General features: G+C 36.9%; 1 protein-coding gene across 2 annotated transcripts in view; it reads right to left on the reverse strand.

Moving 5' to 3' along the window:
- The window catches only part of prex2 (phosphatidylinositol-3,4,5-trisphosphate-dependent Rac exchange factor 2), a 128,676-nt gene that overhangs the window by 24,749 nt on the left and 89,812 nt on the right, over positions 1-14,115 (reverse strand). For both annotated transcript variants that reach the window (XM_038270201.1, XM_038270200.1), the window contains exons 29-35: positions 13,817-13,945; positions 11,899-11,940; positions 10,285-10,382; positions 10,029-10,175; positions 7,948-8,050; positions 7,655-7,798; positions 7,449-7,563 (exon numbers count right to left, since the gene is read on the reverse strand). In XM_038270201.1, coding sequence (XP_038126129.1) covers positions 7,449-7,563; positions 7,655-7,798; positions 7,948-8,050; positions 10,029-10,175; positions 10,285-10,382; positions 11,899-11,940; positions 13,817-13,945 — 778 coding nt within the window. The remainder of the gene's footprint in view (positions 1-7,448; positions 7,564-7,654; positions 7,799-7,947; positions 8,051-10,028; positions 10,176-10,284; positions 10,383-11,898; positions 11,941-13,816; positions 13,946-14,115) is intronic.

The raw sequence follows: 14,115 nt of genomic DNA on the forward strand, positions 1-14,115 counted from the left end.
TTGCGAGTTTGATTATTTTAAATCAACAAACATGGATCACATATAATTTAGTTTCAGAGTCCCACTTTTGGCCCATTTTTATTTGATATCTATATGCTACAGCTTATTCAGACTGTGCAGGTACATAACATCGCTTCTTTTTGTGTCACCATATGACCACAGTCCATTACAATTGCAAAAAATGAACATTTTTGGTGTTTATTGTTTTAATATTCAGATCTAAATTTAAATAACCAGGTACTGTCTGTTACTAAATTAACTTACTATATGTTCAAATAATTGCCAGATGCAAAGGTTGGGGGAGTTTTGGCGTAGTGGTTACAGCAGTGCGCTTGTGCACTGAGAAGGTTGCAATCACCCGGTTCAATCCCCACAGCCTGGACTCTGGTTCCCTGAGCAAGACCCTTAACCTCACACTGCTCCCCGGGCGCCGCACAATGGCAGCCCACTGCTCCCCAAGGGGATGGGTTAAACACAGAGGTAAAATTTATCTGGTGGGAGATCAATAAAGTTCAATTATTATTATTTACTTTCAAATTGTAAAATTGAGTAATTATTTTTGCTTTCAGGAGGTTAGACATTGCTTTAGTGTCATTTATTAGAATAAAACTGTTAGCTCCCTTAAATTCAGACTGAAAACATCACTGCTTGCTCCAGCTTTCCCCTAAAACTCTGAGATAACTGAAATGCGCCTCAGCTTTTTATTTTCTCTTGGATGCAGATTTGAAATGTAACTAAATTTTGACCATTTTTCTTTTAAGTGTCTTTTTGGTTCGATGCAATTTTCGTTTCTGTCGCTTTATCTGCTCGTGAAGCACTACAGATTACCTTGCTTTACCTTTACAGAGGGGATTTTTGATCAGATGAAACTTTGCCTTTCATTAGTGTATAAAGCATAACAAAGTACAGAGCTTTAATCAATGCAGCCATGCATTAACAGAATCAAAACGAAGTGATAAATGGAAGCAGCTCAGCCCTCCAGGCCTCATAAAGAGAGATTCAGACGAGCTGAAGCAGAACAAAGCCTCACAACCTTCCTCTGAAATCAAGTAAACTGGGACACTCTTTGCCTGCCAAAGACTACTGCCTTTTCAAAATAGAGAAAACCAGCTAAAACATCTCTGTTTTGTCATCTCACAGCGACTCTTAAGACATAAAAGCAGGCAGACTTGTTTACTTGTTGCTCTTTATTATTAACTGCAGCAAAGTGTTGCTTCAGGGATTAAAACTTCCACCATATGCTCATTTAAATCAACTGTTCAGTTTAAAAAAAGCTATACAGCAGAGTTCAAGTACAGTTCTGTAGTGTCAAAATGACCTGAGTTTGAGTTATGGTCTACAATCATCTGCATTTTAATGAAGATGTGTATGTTCTAAAGGCTAAGACGAAAAGAGCATCTTTACTCAGTCTCTGTTTAGTGCATTTTTAAACATGACCTTAAGCAGATCAGAACCATGTCTGAATAATCACTGAACAAGTATTCATAAATTTATATCTAAAAACATGTGTTTCAATGAAAAGGGGTGCCAGCCAAAGATTCAGGCTTTTCTTTTTCTTCCTTGTGACTTCATGCCGGTCTTTAATTGGCTACTTAAAGCTGTGCATCTGGCCAATAGATGTTTTTTCTGTGTTTCTTCATCCAATCAGATGAATCCCTCACCAGACATAGATTGAAGCAGCAGCTGTTTTTTTATATTTTATTGTGCCAGCATTGGCCAATATGTGCATGCAGTCATCTATTTTTTTAGTGCATCAAGCAACCATGCCTTGAGATTTGGTAAGTGCATGTTTGCAGCTCCCTCCATTTGCTGTTCACATTTTTAGGTTTTGTTCGATTACTTGATTTTTTTTTTTTTTGGTTTGTGTTTAATTTGATATTGCTGTTACTGTGTCCTTTTACTATGTAAATGGAGGAAGAGAAAGTAATATCGGATTGAAAACTAGACTAATGTCAAACTAAATGGTCTTTAAAAAACCCTGTATTGGTCGATTTGTTTCCCACATTGACTAATAGCAAATAAGATCTATTGCTCTCTAAAGGTTTTTGCCTTGTCTTAGTTTCTGTACTTCTTGGCCTTGGTTGGTGTGGTCTTGACTCTACCAGCCGATGAACACTACCAGCCGGACAGAGCTCTGAGTTTATTGATCATCTTTCAGCCACCATCTAATCATTGCACCTATTTATCAGGCTGTGTGCTATTTTATTATCCAATATCTTTCGGGGAACTTTATCTGTTTAATGTATAAAAAATTGTGTTGATGGTGGGGGTGGATCCACTAAAAAGAGGCATAATGAGTCTGCCGACACTTGCTGGTTTACGACCAATATTATAAAGTGCATATAAGTTCGTCACTATGCAGTATGTAGGTATCTTTATTTCCAATTTTTCCTGAAATCGATAACAACTTAGCATGCAAGATGAAAAGCTATGGGTCCCCTGAAAAGTCCTATGAATAATAGCAAAAGGTGATTAAAGGAAAAGTCTGGTCATACTCAGAATTCAATCTACTGAAAGTACTTTAAATATGAAATTATTACACACTGTCCAATAAATGATAAGTGTTTTTAATTAAGAGTAATTTCATTTGAATGTGATTTACCGGAGACATCCATGTTTGTCAAAGAGCACTACTGCCACCTCACGGTATGTGACGTCACAGGGCGGTATCGGCTGTTGATCGCGCTATTATTCAAGTCATCTAGAAAACATCCTTCTTCGAAATGTTGGCTACATATTACGTGTTTTTTCTCTGGCCAGAAGTTTGTGGCAAATCATGTTGGCAATCCAACGACGAACCCGTCTCTGGAGGATCATGAATCGGAAAGGCGAAATGACAAACTTTTTTTTCACTTTTACCCGATGTATTACACCATTCATTGATTTTGCTTGCAAAGCGGGGAGAATGGCCCTAGGCTTACCACACAGTGACGTCACTGCCGGAAGTAGTGAGGTGTTACTACATTTGGGCAAAAATGGCCGCTCCCGGACTCAATGATCGTGATTAAAATGATCATTTTTATTTTATTTTTACTGATTAGCGCTAAATTCATTAAATCACGGCAAACATTTTTGTTTTAGGTGTAGATAATGATCCAATGATCATTCCTTTTTGACTGGACTTCCTTTAAGTAACACGTTTTCTAATATTCATCTCCTCAAAGAAATGCATTCAGAGATGGTCCTGTTAATTTATTTTTTTTTGCTGCATACCCTCTGTAATCTTCATCTTTTTGCTGAAATCCTCTGACGTTACCTTAAAGGTAAAACATGCCAACAGCACTGCTTTAGCTTTCCTGGTTTTCCATACCCAACCTGAGAGTGGGAACTTGAGGAAGCTTAGTACTATTAATCCAGACATCTTTTAGAAAAAAATGTGACCTTACATTAGAAGTAATTTCTTAATTTCTTTTTATCATCTATAAATATAAAATATTCCTAAAGTATCTCAAAAGCAAACTGCATGGCCCTGCAGTTCATTCAGTTCAGCGATGCATCTGTCTGTCAGTCAGCTTCTGGCAGTAGTATAGACTGTTGGTTTTTCCCAACACTGCACAGGCTCGGCTCCAAGGATAACGAGGTGCCTGAGGTCGGGGAGTTGAGTGAGATCACTGCTTGGTCTGTGGTCAGCTGTAAGACGGATGGCAGCCGGCAAAAGTCAAGCTACTGGTGATGATACACACAGAGAAACCACTAACTACTGGGAACTAAGGGAGCATATTGATTTAACCACATTTAAAACAAATACACAGGAGCACAACATCATTCTGGTTAGGTTTTTTTTTTTCTAAAATCATGGTGACATTACTTACTTTTCAATTGCTTCGAATAAAAAAGATGTAAAACTAAAAGTTTAAAGATTAACAGGTAAAAATCTACTTCATCTGCATGTTTATCTGCATCTGTTTGATCTGCAAGTAGATGATTTCCATGGGGCTTAAAGTTTCTATAAAAACTAACCTTCAAGTAGGAGATATGTGTGCTTTTCTTTATGGTACAAGTTATCATATTAAATTGAGTTCTTATAGGTCCGAAGCAATTTTATGTTTTAATTCATGAAATGAGCAAATTAGTACCTGAAATAAATTAATCTATAAATAATATTCCTATTTTATAAAATGGTCTGCACACTATTTTGTGATTGATAGCAAAAGAAGACATCATAATAGAATCTTTGACTTTAAAGCCTCACAAAAAAAAAAAAAATTTGAAATTTCTTAGCTAAGAAAAATAAACCTTTCTTGTATAGCAGATTCATGTAACCTTTACTGTAGCTAATTTTAGGTGAAATTACAAATAAATTCTGTCTAAAAAGCTCAAACATGGTGGCAAAGTTGGTAGCCTTATTGGCTTGCAGGAAGGAGGACTTATTTAGTACCCAATAATGGTTTAAAACATGCCAGTTTATGTGTCATCCCTGTGGGTGGATCATCCAAGCTTTATTCCTCATTTCACAAAATTGACTGTTAGATCAAACAGTATCTCTAACTTTCCCTTGAGTGTGTTTACCCGGTGTGTGTCTGGGTTACTGGCAACGTGTACAGCCTGTGACCAGCCTCCCTCCCTATCACTGCTGAAAATGGGCTTAAGCTGACGCCAACAATTACACCTACGTTTTTGTCCTATCTGTCACAATTTTTCATTTTTTGCCCATTTTAAACAAACATACAGATTATATTTCTTCACTTTGATATTTTTGCATTAGGACAGGTAAAAAAAAAATTCAAAACATGGAAATCCATTAATACAAAATCAAATTACGCTGTTGTTTAGTTGTGGTTTGTGCGCCCCGGATATTTGTTATTCTGTTTGTTATTTTTGTAAATTAATACATGACTGACTGATGCATTAAGGAAGTCAATCCTAAGGAGGACAGGAAATCAGTTCTTTTGCTGCCTGGATAAACACCCCCCACCCCCCGCTATAACATCCTTTGCAAATAGTGAACGAGACGGGGGTGCAGAGAGGACCTGAACAACTCAGACTGAGCTCCAGGAGCTCTACAGTATGCTGCAGCACATTTAGCTGAAACCAGCAGCGCTGTGGGAAACAGCCAGTGTGCCTCTTTACCTACAGTAGCACCCTTTAGGCTCCCCCACTACACTCTCCTAGGTCTGGTTAGAATCATCTACTCTGTTTTACTGCTGGAGCCCTGGCTGTCAATTTATTTTATTTCTTTTGTCATTGCAGGTGAATTTATACAGGAACTAGCAATCCAAGGTAGATATGCACAAATGTAAAGCCAAACAGATTCCAGCTATTTATTAGATTTACCAACAGGATAGAGTTTGGTGTTGACCTGAAGTACAAATAGTCCCAGAACAGAAAGTAGGTTCAAAGGCTTCACCAATGTGTTTAACAATGAAGCTTTAGGGCTTATCAGTTGTTATTCAGAGTTCTATAACAGAGAGTTGGTCAGTTTGCTCTTGCCACTTCGTATCTGTGTAATGTTGCACCACCTCAGGTGGCCTGTAGTCTTGGTTTACTCCATCAGCTGAAATTCTGCAAAGTTGGTTTGTTGTTTATCATTCAATATTGACAATACTAGCTAAAATGTCACCCTATTGGTCAAAGCTTAAATCTAGGTAGTGGATTTACCTTAAGTTTTACACTGTGGACGATAGTGACTCTTTACTTGGTGGGGCTAGAGATCCCAGGTCAGGCTTCAAAGCCAAGAGACTAGCCAAACTAATCAAACAATTAAATTATACAAAATGGATTAAATTTTAAGTGTGTCAAACTTTACTTATAATCTTACTTTAATTTTGGTTCATGAGTTAATAGCATTTGAAAAAAAAACATAGCAGTTTTAGTTAAATCTGATATTATTAAAATGTATTTCTTCAGCAATAGAAATTGCTTTTTAAACTTAGACAAACATGCAGATGCAACATCATAAATTGAACATCATTTGTAACGTGAAATTAAAAGTCGAATTACATTGGGAACATGTCGGTAGCATTAAGTGACGGACTTTGCTGATTGTTACTGATCCCTCCCTCTAAATCTGCATCCTGATGCACCAGTCTGCATCACGGTCAAATGAGGGAAGAGTATTAAAAGCCTGTTAGATTTCCCACATAAGATTTGCAACAACATCTAGTTAATAATGGACTTTACAAAGAAATGAAATCTCACTTTTATAAGTGAGACAGAGCACTGCTAGATTGTTTAATGATAAATAAGCCATGGCATTTCGGGATTGCACATGCCAGCACACATGAATGGATCTATACATTTGCAACTATAGGTACTTATTCATGTGTAAACATGTATTCATGTTTATAGCAGGTAGCTTTCTGGTTTTGTGAAGCAACTGGGGACTTGTAGAACATAGAAGACTAATTAACAGTTAGTACCACTAACTATTATATTTGCTAATATAGGAGGCTTTAGATGCCTTAGAATGTTAACTCCACAATCATTTTGTCTTGTTTTTAAAGAATTAAAACACAGTTTCCCCCAGCAGAATAATATACAATGATTTCTGATACTAGATCAACATGTGTGGTCTAAAAAAGCTATAAAATGTAAAGTTTCTAAAAATATGAGTCCCATAAAACTAGCAATAGAAGAAAATGATTTAAAAAAGCTGATATAGATTATTGTTGCACAAAAATATAAATCAATATGCAAGATTTGTTTAGCTTTTAACAAGTACGTTCTGGGAGATCCAGTTATCTCTCTTAACCATGACAAATAAGCTATTAATTATAACGAAATAAATTCTAATGAATCCATATTCATCTATGCTGAGATGGCACTGATGACACAGCGCCTGCCCTAACTATAAATCTTAAAAAACAAAAGACTGCAATGATGTGCCCTGTTATAAGTGGGACTGTGCTTTTCATTTTAATTACCCGCAAAAGCTGCAGTAAATGTTAAACTGGAGACCACTGGTCACCCTCTCAGCTGCTCATTAAGGGAAGTCAGCTTAAAAAGAAAGTCACATTTGATAAAACTTAGATAGCTCCCTGACATTTGTCTCTCTGCCTCAGAGTGAACACCCCCCCCCCCCCCCCCCCTCTCATACAGCCCAGGAAGTTAAACAAATTAAAGTTCCTCCTCACATTTTTTTTTTTTTTTTTTTTTTTATCGCACCTGGCCAATCACGGGGAGTCTGCAGTGTGCGGAGGAGCAGTGGGGTGTAAAGTGACTGAGTACAACAGCAGCACAGAGACTCTGCACCAAACCTGGTGGCATGCTGTGCCTTCTCATCCAGCTACTGCCGCCCCTGCTGGGTGTATGTTTACGGCCAATTGCAAGACATGCCCAGCTTTGCTCCTCTCAGCCAATCACCTTTAGGTGCAGCTGCTGCTGAGTTCTGACAGTCAACCCCACCGAAAAGGAAGGACATCTTGATTTATACCCCATTTGAAAAACTCCGCTTCATCAGGCAACAGGAGAGCGGCAATAACTATCAGTGTGTGTCTGTTATACTTTACCCGAGTCTCTTGTTGTACTGCTTGACCTTCTCTAAAGAGGCAGCATTAATTTGGGCCTGATATTCCTCCACTGACACATTGTCTCTGTAGTAATATCCCTCCATGCTCTCCAGGGCTAAAAAGAAAAACACAGCGTTATTCACCGTTTCTGATATTCTGTCAAACAGCCTTTGGTCTTTTCCTAAATCAGAATCCTTTTACTCTACCTTGTGTAAAGAGGACAGGGTAGATTTTAACACCGCCTCCATTTTTTAGCCTGTAAGGCAAATGTGTGAAGTAGTAACTCTCGAGGTAGAAATAGACCTTCAGGGCCTGCCGAGTGCCTTCCACCTGGTAGGAGATGGGCATATCTGAGAGAAGGCACAAAAAAAAGAAACGTTAGGGGTTAATAAGAACAGCACACACTACATGTACCCTCTAAAGACATAACATTAAGCTTTAATATATATATATATATATAAAAAAATGCTCGTCTGTAGTATGTTAAAACGCTGCATACTTGCAACCATTGGTTCGCCCTCAAATTGTTGGAAGTAGAAGGTGACCTTCTCCAGATCAATCAATGCCACCTGAGTGTCCTCCAGCATGGCCTGTTCATCAGTCTGAAGAGGAAGACATTTTTACAACTGAATTATTCTTTTACAGGAGTCCCTCTTCAAGCCTAAAGTATCATCTGGCAAATGCAATAGAACGTTCTTCAAAAACATGATCTGTAAATATCAGTTTCATATTAAGGTTGGTCAAGTGGATGAATCTATCGACCATCGTCAATAGACTCAGCCCTTCAAAGATTTATTTTTAAGAGCTATTTTTGTTTCTTTTTTGGGACGTACAGGTTAAGACACAGCCTACAAAAAACAACAAAAGATAATGCTGTTTTTAAAGGAACACACAAACTCAGCTTTTTCCCCAGTTCCACCGTGCAGCAGCGATTTTATCTACTTACGACAGAAAGAGCCAAACCAAACCAGACGAGCTGTTTTTTTTAGTGTGTGTATGTTTACAAACTGCTCCATCTGTTATGGATTTGATTCTAACACAAAAATACTAAATTAAAGAACAAAAAAAAAAACCAGATAAGGAAAAATCTGTCCTGCAGTGAAGATTTGCGCTTTCTATCGAAGAAAACTAACGGAAAAACAATCTTTTAGTCTGCTTGAATCTGCACATTCAGATAAACAAAAAAATAATGAATTAAAAAAATCTATTGGGTTTTAGCAGCGAGCGCAGGTGTTTAACAATATTACAGCGGTGCAAAAGACACGCTAGGAAATATATCGTCCATCACCATTTGTTGGATTGATGAATATTTGTTGGAAAATTGTTACATATTGCCCAACCTTATTTCATCTCTAAATCTCTTTTTTCCAGAATGAAAGCACTAGAGCCACATTATGGCTCTGATATAATGGCTGAGTAAAGCCAACTTTTAAAAGCAGGAAAATTCTATAAAAAAAAAACGGTCCGAAAGATTTCCTGATACGGTGAATTAAGCAGAAGTTAAAGATTTTAAGAACGTCTGGCTTAATTAGCAACTATCAAAAATTTGTAAAGGCTTTAGGGTAGAAATAGCTGTTTACAGATATTTTTTTCTGTCCCATGTTTGTTTTGGCTTGTTTGCATTTGTTTACATCTCCAAATGAAGGGGACTACGAGCTTCCTCTTTAGTGTCCGCTCATCAGGCAAAAACAAGCACACATCTGCTTCTGGTCACGGCAGCAGGCCCTCTTGTTTTCCTAATTCAAAGTCTCTTTCACCCTCCTTTCTGTTTCTTCCTGTCCCCGTTGACCCCATACAGAGAGCTGTACATGTCGGCAGTGAAGGATTAAGGCCCTTTTGCTTCTACAGGACTATTTCACAAAACAAGAAGCACATCAGAAAGCGTATCCAGCTACCAAGTGATGCGTTGGAAAATCCATTTACTGGTCACTTCATATTGGTGTGCATTTTTCTTTCAACGTTTAAAATTCACATGATCTAAAACCAACAGGTTAGAAAGGGAGCTTAAAACTGCTCAGAATACAGCAGAAGTATGCAGACTCCTGATAATGGCTCATAGTTTGACTAAGGTGTGCTGGAGCAGAGACATCTACAGTAATAGAGGTTGGAAGATCTCATCGTTTACATTCTTATGATCAATGCCTAATAAATCCTGCAGGTAGGTGTAAGGTTTACTGAGATTTAAAGCAGGACATTAAGTGCATTTATTATTAGTTTCTTTTCTGGTGTTTTTTTTTTTTTCTTTGTTGCTTGTAGATTTAATTCTAGACAGGGAAAACTGTTTAGCAATTAAATATAAATTATCTTTTTTACTTTCTATATCGCTAGGCACCAAGAATTGTTTTTCAGAAAGTAAACAGAAATTCTGTTAAATGCTTAATGAGTATCAAGGAAGCCTAACAAAAAAAATCAACTGATTAGGTGTGAAATAATGCATGCAATCTAGTTTTATGAGGTGTTGCATGAGGCACAGAGAGGATATATGAACTTGAATGTGATACATCGACCTTATTGTTGCTGGCAACGAAATCATTATTTGTATACAATCGGACTCCTTAGCTGCTGTTAACGACAGCTTACCAGATTGGGAGACAGGAGTGACTGGAAGTGAAGCAGCAGGCCAGCGCTGGCTATCTGCTCCAGCCACCGACGGCTGGCCTCCTGCGTTTCCTGGAGCTCCTGAGGATCTGGAAAGTCCTGGTCCAGTTCTATTCCTACATTGTTAAACTGGCAAAAAAAAAAAAATAAATAAAAGGCCATAAATAATTCAGTTACTCAGGGCAACATGAGTAAAACCTGTCTTAATACTGAAAGATTTATTTTCAGTATAACAGACCTGGTTCAGGACAGCCAGCAGGTGCTCTGAGAATGCACAAACCGCAGCAACCAAAGACTGAGAGAGAACCATATCACGACGCAGCTGGATCTCTGAATCTACAGAAATGGGAGACAGTAAAGGAAAATGCATCATAAAGAGGAAAAAAAAGGACTGAACTGTAGGCAGAGAGAGGCGAACTGAAAACAGAACTAAGATTAAAAAATCACTAATAGGAAATTACAAATAAGGATGCTTAAGACCATCTTAAATAGTTTGATGTTACCAAGCATAAACATTTTACTAGAAATTATCTTGAAAAAGGTGAAATCAATGACCTGCATTATATCCAGGGAGATACACACTGTCTAAGACTAAATAAAGCAAAAATAACTAGTAGTTTTGTGTCTGAGAAATGATTTGATACTTTTTAGCAAAGATTTCTAAGATTGTTTGGATGCTTTATTGCATTTTCTTAAGTTAAATAGCGAGAAAATTAATTAAATGCTACATTTTTTAGCGCTTGCTGTCTGCTTAATGAGAGGTAAGTAGAAGGTAATGCATAAATCTTATCAGTGTCTGACATTCTTCATTGCAGCATAAAACACAGATCAATAGAAAGCTTAAGGTACTGTATGCACTGAATCAGTAAATGCATTGGCTACTATCAATGAAAAAAACCACACAAATATATCAATTCAGTTATCTTTTTAAGAAAAAAAAAAGCCTTATAGTAACTGTCTCATAATTTTGATACAATATCCAAAACCTTACAAAGACATCAAAGACATTCTTATTTATTCCAAGTAATGTGTTTTTACTTTGTTCACATTAAGGCTTTTTTTGCTCTTATTTTTTGCCCAGTACTGACATATACAAAGTCTTATTAACCTTAGTCACTGCTACAGTACTTCATAATTAATATCAGTATTATAACTATGCTAGATTTAAACAAACAAACAGACACATAATAAAACAATCTACAGTGCAGCATGATCAATATCTATTGGTATTGACTTTAAAAAACTCCCTGCAGCATAACCACATGATCAAAGTACATAAATAAATAAATCCTAGCTTGAACATATAGGCCAACTGTCTGAACATTTTAGAACCCCTTTTTACAGACCAGACACAACTGTGTCAATGTGTCCTTATGTTTTGGATCAATGTTTAGCAAAATGATCAAATTATCACATATTTTTAGTATTTTGAGCTGAGCCGGCAAGATTTTTGGTTAAACTGTCCTGGTTGTTCAGAAAGGGGGTCCAAAGCATCACACATTTTACACCAAGCTTAACAGTGGACATTTGATGCTATCCAGCAAATTCAACCTTGTTTTTGCAGAGCTGCATAGTGTCGATGAGAAGCTCAATCTTATATATATCTTCAAGGATTAATCTACTCATACAAGAGATATACTATCAACTGAAATGAATATGGAAAGTAAACATTTCAACTTATTACATACATCAGTTACCTTTTTAAAAAGTCAGCTCAGATTGGAACATCTACCATGATACTCTCCACTGAGAGAGGTCTACTTTACTATTCTGTTTGTATTCAATGGAAAAATGAATTTCTGTGTTAATACGCAGCAAAAATGTCATCCTTCCCAAAGACAGTGGTACAGACCTGTATACTGCAGCAGAACCAGAAGCAGTCGCGTCTTCACCTCTGAAAACAGGATAAAAGCATATCAGTGGGAACTTAAAGGCAATTAAATGGCTAACATGAAAAAAGTGTACAGCTTCAACAGTATGAGCAAAGTTCAAAGGCCCACTAGATCCCCTCGACCCTATGAATTAATGCAGAAAAACACAGTTCCAGATTAACATCTGTTTATTTTACATGTGGAGGGCCAGAAGAAAACAATGTGCAGAAACAAAGATAACAGCGTGGATCCATATTTGTTTACAGTAATGACTCCAGGTTATAAAACAGGAGGCCACGCTGTTGAAAATGCCAGCCTTGTGAGATGTATTAATAATAACTCTGTTTGTGTTTTCTCAGTTGTGGCGACCTGCTCACCCTTCCCAGGAGTGTCGAGTGGCAGGCTGTTAGTGCTTGGTATTGTGCCTGTGTGTGCAGTCAGTCAGCAAGTCAACAAAAACAAAACCCTCCTGCTGGTAATAAATACTCTCTTTTTAGGCAAAAATTAAATAATCTCACACAATTCTCAGCTATCTTTTAATTTCAGCTTAATGGATCCAGTTTATGGGTCCCAGGATGGGTATAGGTTTACATTTTAAAGTGAGCAGAGCAGCTCTTGATGAAACAGTCTGTTAACAGCATTGAAGTACATGAAATTTAAAGCCAGGTCTGTTGGTTCATTTCTTTTTGAAACCAAGGACCTGATCTTCAAGGGGTTTATGCATCTTAAAATAGGTGCAAACGTGTTTGTAAGTGTAGAACAAATATTTGGGGAAAGTGCAGAGTGATTCATGTTTGCAATTCAGCAAATAGCATTTGCAGCCTTTTTTCTCAAAGTATGCCTTCATCAATATACAGATCATATTCTAATGACCAAAGTCATGGATAGAGGATATTCAAATGTAAATATTTACCACTTGCAAATTGATTTTCTTAAATGTATAACTAAACTGTGGTAGCAGTTTCAGTGTCTTTTTAAGTACTTATGAAAGTTCAGGTGCAAACTGACATGCAAAAAAATCTGTCACTGCAACAATAATTTAGAAATGTGTATACATTTCTTGAAATAAGTGTATCTACCCTTCATTTGAGTAGGAAAGTAAAATAATCTGCCTATAGAAAGTGGTTTTTCCCCTAAAATATGATAATTAGATAATATGCACTTGAAACAAGAGACTGAACTTTGATTGTTTTTTTTTTCTTATTTTCATTGTAAACTGTCTAATTCAGAGTTTCTCACTTACCTGAACTTATTCTGAGAAAAATTTACTTACTAACTTTTTTATTTTTTGCAGTGTCATTGGTACAATGCCAGAGGACAGAAGGTGATCCTGGGCACATGTAAACATATATCGACTGCCAAAAATAACAATACTACAGGAATACGAAAAGAAACAAGTGGCATAAATGTGCAGCTGTTATTTGTTGTAATAAGGAATTGTTATTCCCTCGATTTGATAAAACATAACTGTGGAAAAAGAGTGGTTTGATTTAGTTTTATCTTTTACTTTGGTTTGTAGCACTTTGAGACAGCCTACGAGGTGCGCTATAAAGAGTATTTCACATTATCATTATTTTTTTTATACTACTATAAATCCACCTCCATGGCTTTGAACCTCATCTTTCCTTTATGGCCGCTCTTTAACTGCCTTTTAGAAAACGCAACTTTGACAGATGGAACCAAACTGGTTTGTAAATCTTAATATTCACACAGCAAACTTTATATGCAGATCATTCATAACAAGCCCAATTTTTGTGTGTACAAAAAAAGACAATTGCATCTTAGCAGCCCTTACTTGAAAACTTTGAAGATAAGGCCTAAATTTGATAAGCTACAGTGCTAAAACCATGTAGATTTATAATTGTCTTGGTGCTTACAGCTTTTCAGGTGGACACTTACCTTCTACATATTTAGAAATTGTTTGTGTGAGACTTTGAACACTGTTGGGAAGGTTCCATGGATCCTGCTTGATGTGGAGGCGCAGCTTTTTGGCACAGTTTACCCCAGGCTCCATCTCCTGCAGAAACTCTGTTGGATGATGCACATGATTAATTACATGGACCAAACTCGATGTGGATCTTTCAGTGTTTATTAGGTCTAAAAGAAATTTTAAAAAGAAACAAAAGCTTCAGGAAAAGCAAGTCGAAATACAAACTTTTGTCAGAGTAAACCAAAAGCGAAAAACAAATGCTACAAAA

The sequence above is a fragment of the Cyprinodon tularosa genome, unplaced genomic scaffold (assembly GCF_016077235.1).
Source record: "Cyprinodon tularosa strain WSP-4 unplaced genomic scaffold, ASM1607723v1 ctg754, whole genome shotgun sequence".
NCBI classification, from domain to species: Eukaryota; Metazoa; Chordata; class Actinopteri; order Cyprinodontiformes; family Cyprinodontidae; genus Cyprinodon; species Cyprinodon tularosa.